General features: G+C 74.2%; 1 protein-coding gene across 1 annotated transcript; it reads left to right on the forward strand.

Annotated features, from left to right (window-relative positions):
* Positions 1–41: 41 nt before the first annotated feature.
* Positions 42–1,899, forward strand: FDX2 (ferredoxin 2; the record flags this gene model as incomplete). Its single annotated transcript, XM_085315151.1, has 3 exons — positions 42–180; positions 734–821; positions 1,697–1,899. Coding segments are annotated over 3 exons (384 nt in total), but the record flags the coding sequence as incomplete, so codon positions are not given.
* Positions 1,900–1,905: the final 6 nt, after the last annotated feature.

Genomic DNA, 1,905 nt, shown 5'->3' on the forward strand with positions numbered 1-1,905 from the left:
CGGGGGCCGGCGGGGCCGGGGCGCCCCGGTGCTGACGCCCGCTCTCCCCGGTGTCCCCCCGTGTCCCCCCCAGGGTGAACGTCGTCTTCGTGGACCGCGCGGGCCGCCGCGTCCCGGTGCGCGGCCGCGTCGGGGACAACGTGCTGCACCTGGCGCAACGGCACGGGCTGGAGCTGGAGGGTCGGTACCGGCACCGGGACAGACGGGGGCCGGGCCGGGATCGGGACCGGGCCGGGGGAAGGGGGCACATGGCCGGGTTGGGACCGGGACCTGGAGCGAGGGGGGATCGGCTGGGCCGGGACCGGGACTGGGGGGCTGATAGAGCTGGTTCGGGACCGGGACCAGGAGGGGCGTGGCCGGGTCGGGACTGGGACCGGGAGGGACGTGACTGCGTTGGGACCGGGACTGGCACCAGCAGGGCCGGGGCCGGGTCGGGACCGGGAGGGACGTGGTTGGGTTGGGACCGGGACCAGGACCAGGACCAGGAAGGATGTGGCCGGGTCGGGACTGGGGCTGGGACCAGCAGGGCCGGGACTGGGTTGGGCCTGGGAGCAGGGAGACGTGGCTGGGTTGGGATTGGGACTGGTGCTGGGGACTGAAGCCAGCTCGGGACAGGGCCGAGGGGGGACAGGGGTGCCCGGGGGGGACAGGGGTGCCCGGGGGGGCCGGGGCCCCGCGGCGGGCCGGGGCCTGCAGTCCTGCAGCCCCGGTGCTGAGCGGGACGCGGGCGCAGGCGCCTGTGAGGCCTCGCTGGCCTGTTCCACCTGCCACGTCTACGTGAGCCAGCCCCACCTGGACCGGCTCCCGGCCCCCGACGAGCGGTAACCGCCCCGCGACCGGCCCCTGCCCGCCACGCTGCCGCCCCCGCGCCCTCCCCCGGGGCCCCAGCAGCCCTGCCGCAGCCCCCGGGGGCCTGCCAGCCCCACTGCGGACCCTCAACATCCCCTGGGACCTGCCAGCCCCACTGCGGACCCTCAACATCCCCTGGGACCTGCCAGCCCCAGCGTGGACCCCCAAGGACCTGCCAGCCCTATTATGGACCCCTGACACTCCCCAGGGACCTGCCAGCCCCACCGTGGACCCCCAACATCCCTTGGGACGTGCCAGCCCCACCGTGGACCCCTGATGCCCCCTGAATCTACCAGCCCCACACAGAGCCCTGTCACCCTCTGTAACCTGCCAGCCCCATCGTAGACCCCAATCATCCCCTGGGACCCACCAGCCCCACACAGATCCCTGCTGCTCCCCATGGACCCACCGACCCCATGGGGGACCTCTGTCACCCTCTGGACTCACCAGCCCTATCATGGACCCCTGGGACCCTCCAGCTCGATCATGGACCCTGCCACCCGCCATGGACCCACCAGCCCTGTATGGACCTCTGTCACCCCCACAGGGACCTGCCAGACCCACATGGACCCCTGCCACCCCCCAGGGACCCACCAGCCCCGCATGGTCTCCTGACACCCACGTAGACCCCCGCCACCCCCCAGGGACCTGCCAGACCCACATGGACCCCCGCCACCCCTCAGGGACCCACCAGCCCCACGTGGTCTCCTGACATCTGCATGGACCCCCGCCACCCCCCAGGGACCCACCAGCCCCACCTTGGACCCCTGTCAGCCCCGACCCCGCGCCGGGGCTGCGGCGGCCCCCGGCCCCCTCGGCGCTCCCCGCTGACGCCGGCTCTGCCCAGGGAGGACGATCTGCTGGACATGGCGCCGCTGCTGCAGGAGAGCTCGCGCCTGGGCTGCCAGATCGTGCTGACGCCGGAGCTGGCGGGGGCCGAGTTCACCCTCCCCAAGGTCACCCGCAACTTCTACGTGGACGGCCACGTCCCCAAGCCCCACTGACGGGGGCGAGGGCCGGCCCGCGCCGGGGGGCCGGATCCCCCCCACCGTGGCC

This window comes from Rhea americana, unplaced genomic scaffold, assembly GCF_003343005.1.
Source record: "Rhea americana isolate MKP2758 unplaced genomic scaffold, rheAme1 scaffold_420, whole genome shotgun sequence".
Classification (NCBI taxonomy): Eukaryota; Metazoa; Chordata; class Aves; order Rheiformes; family Rheidae; genus Rhea; species Rhea americana.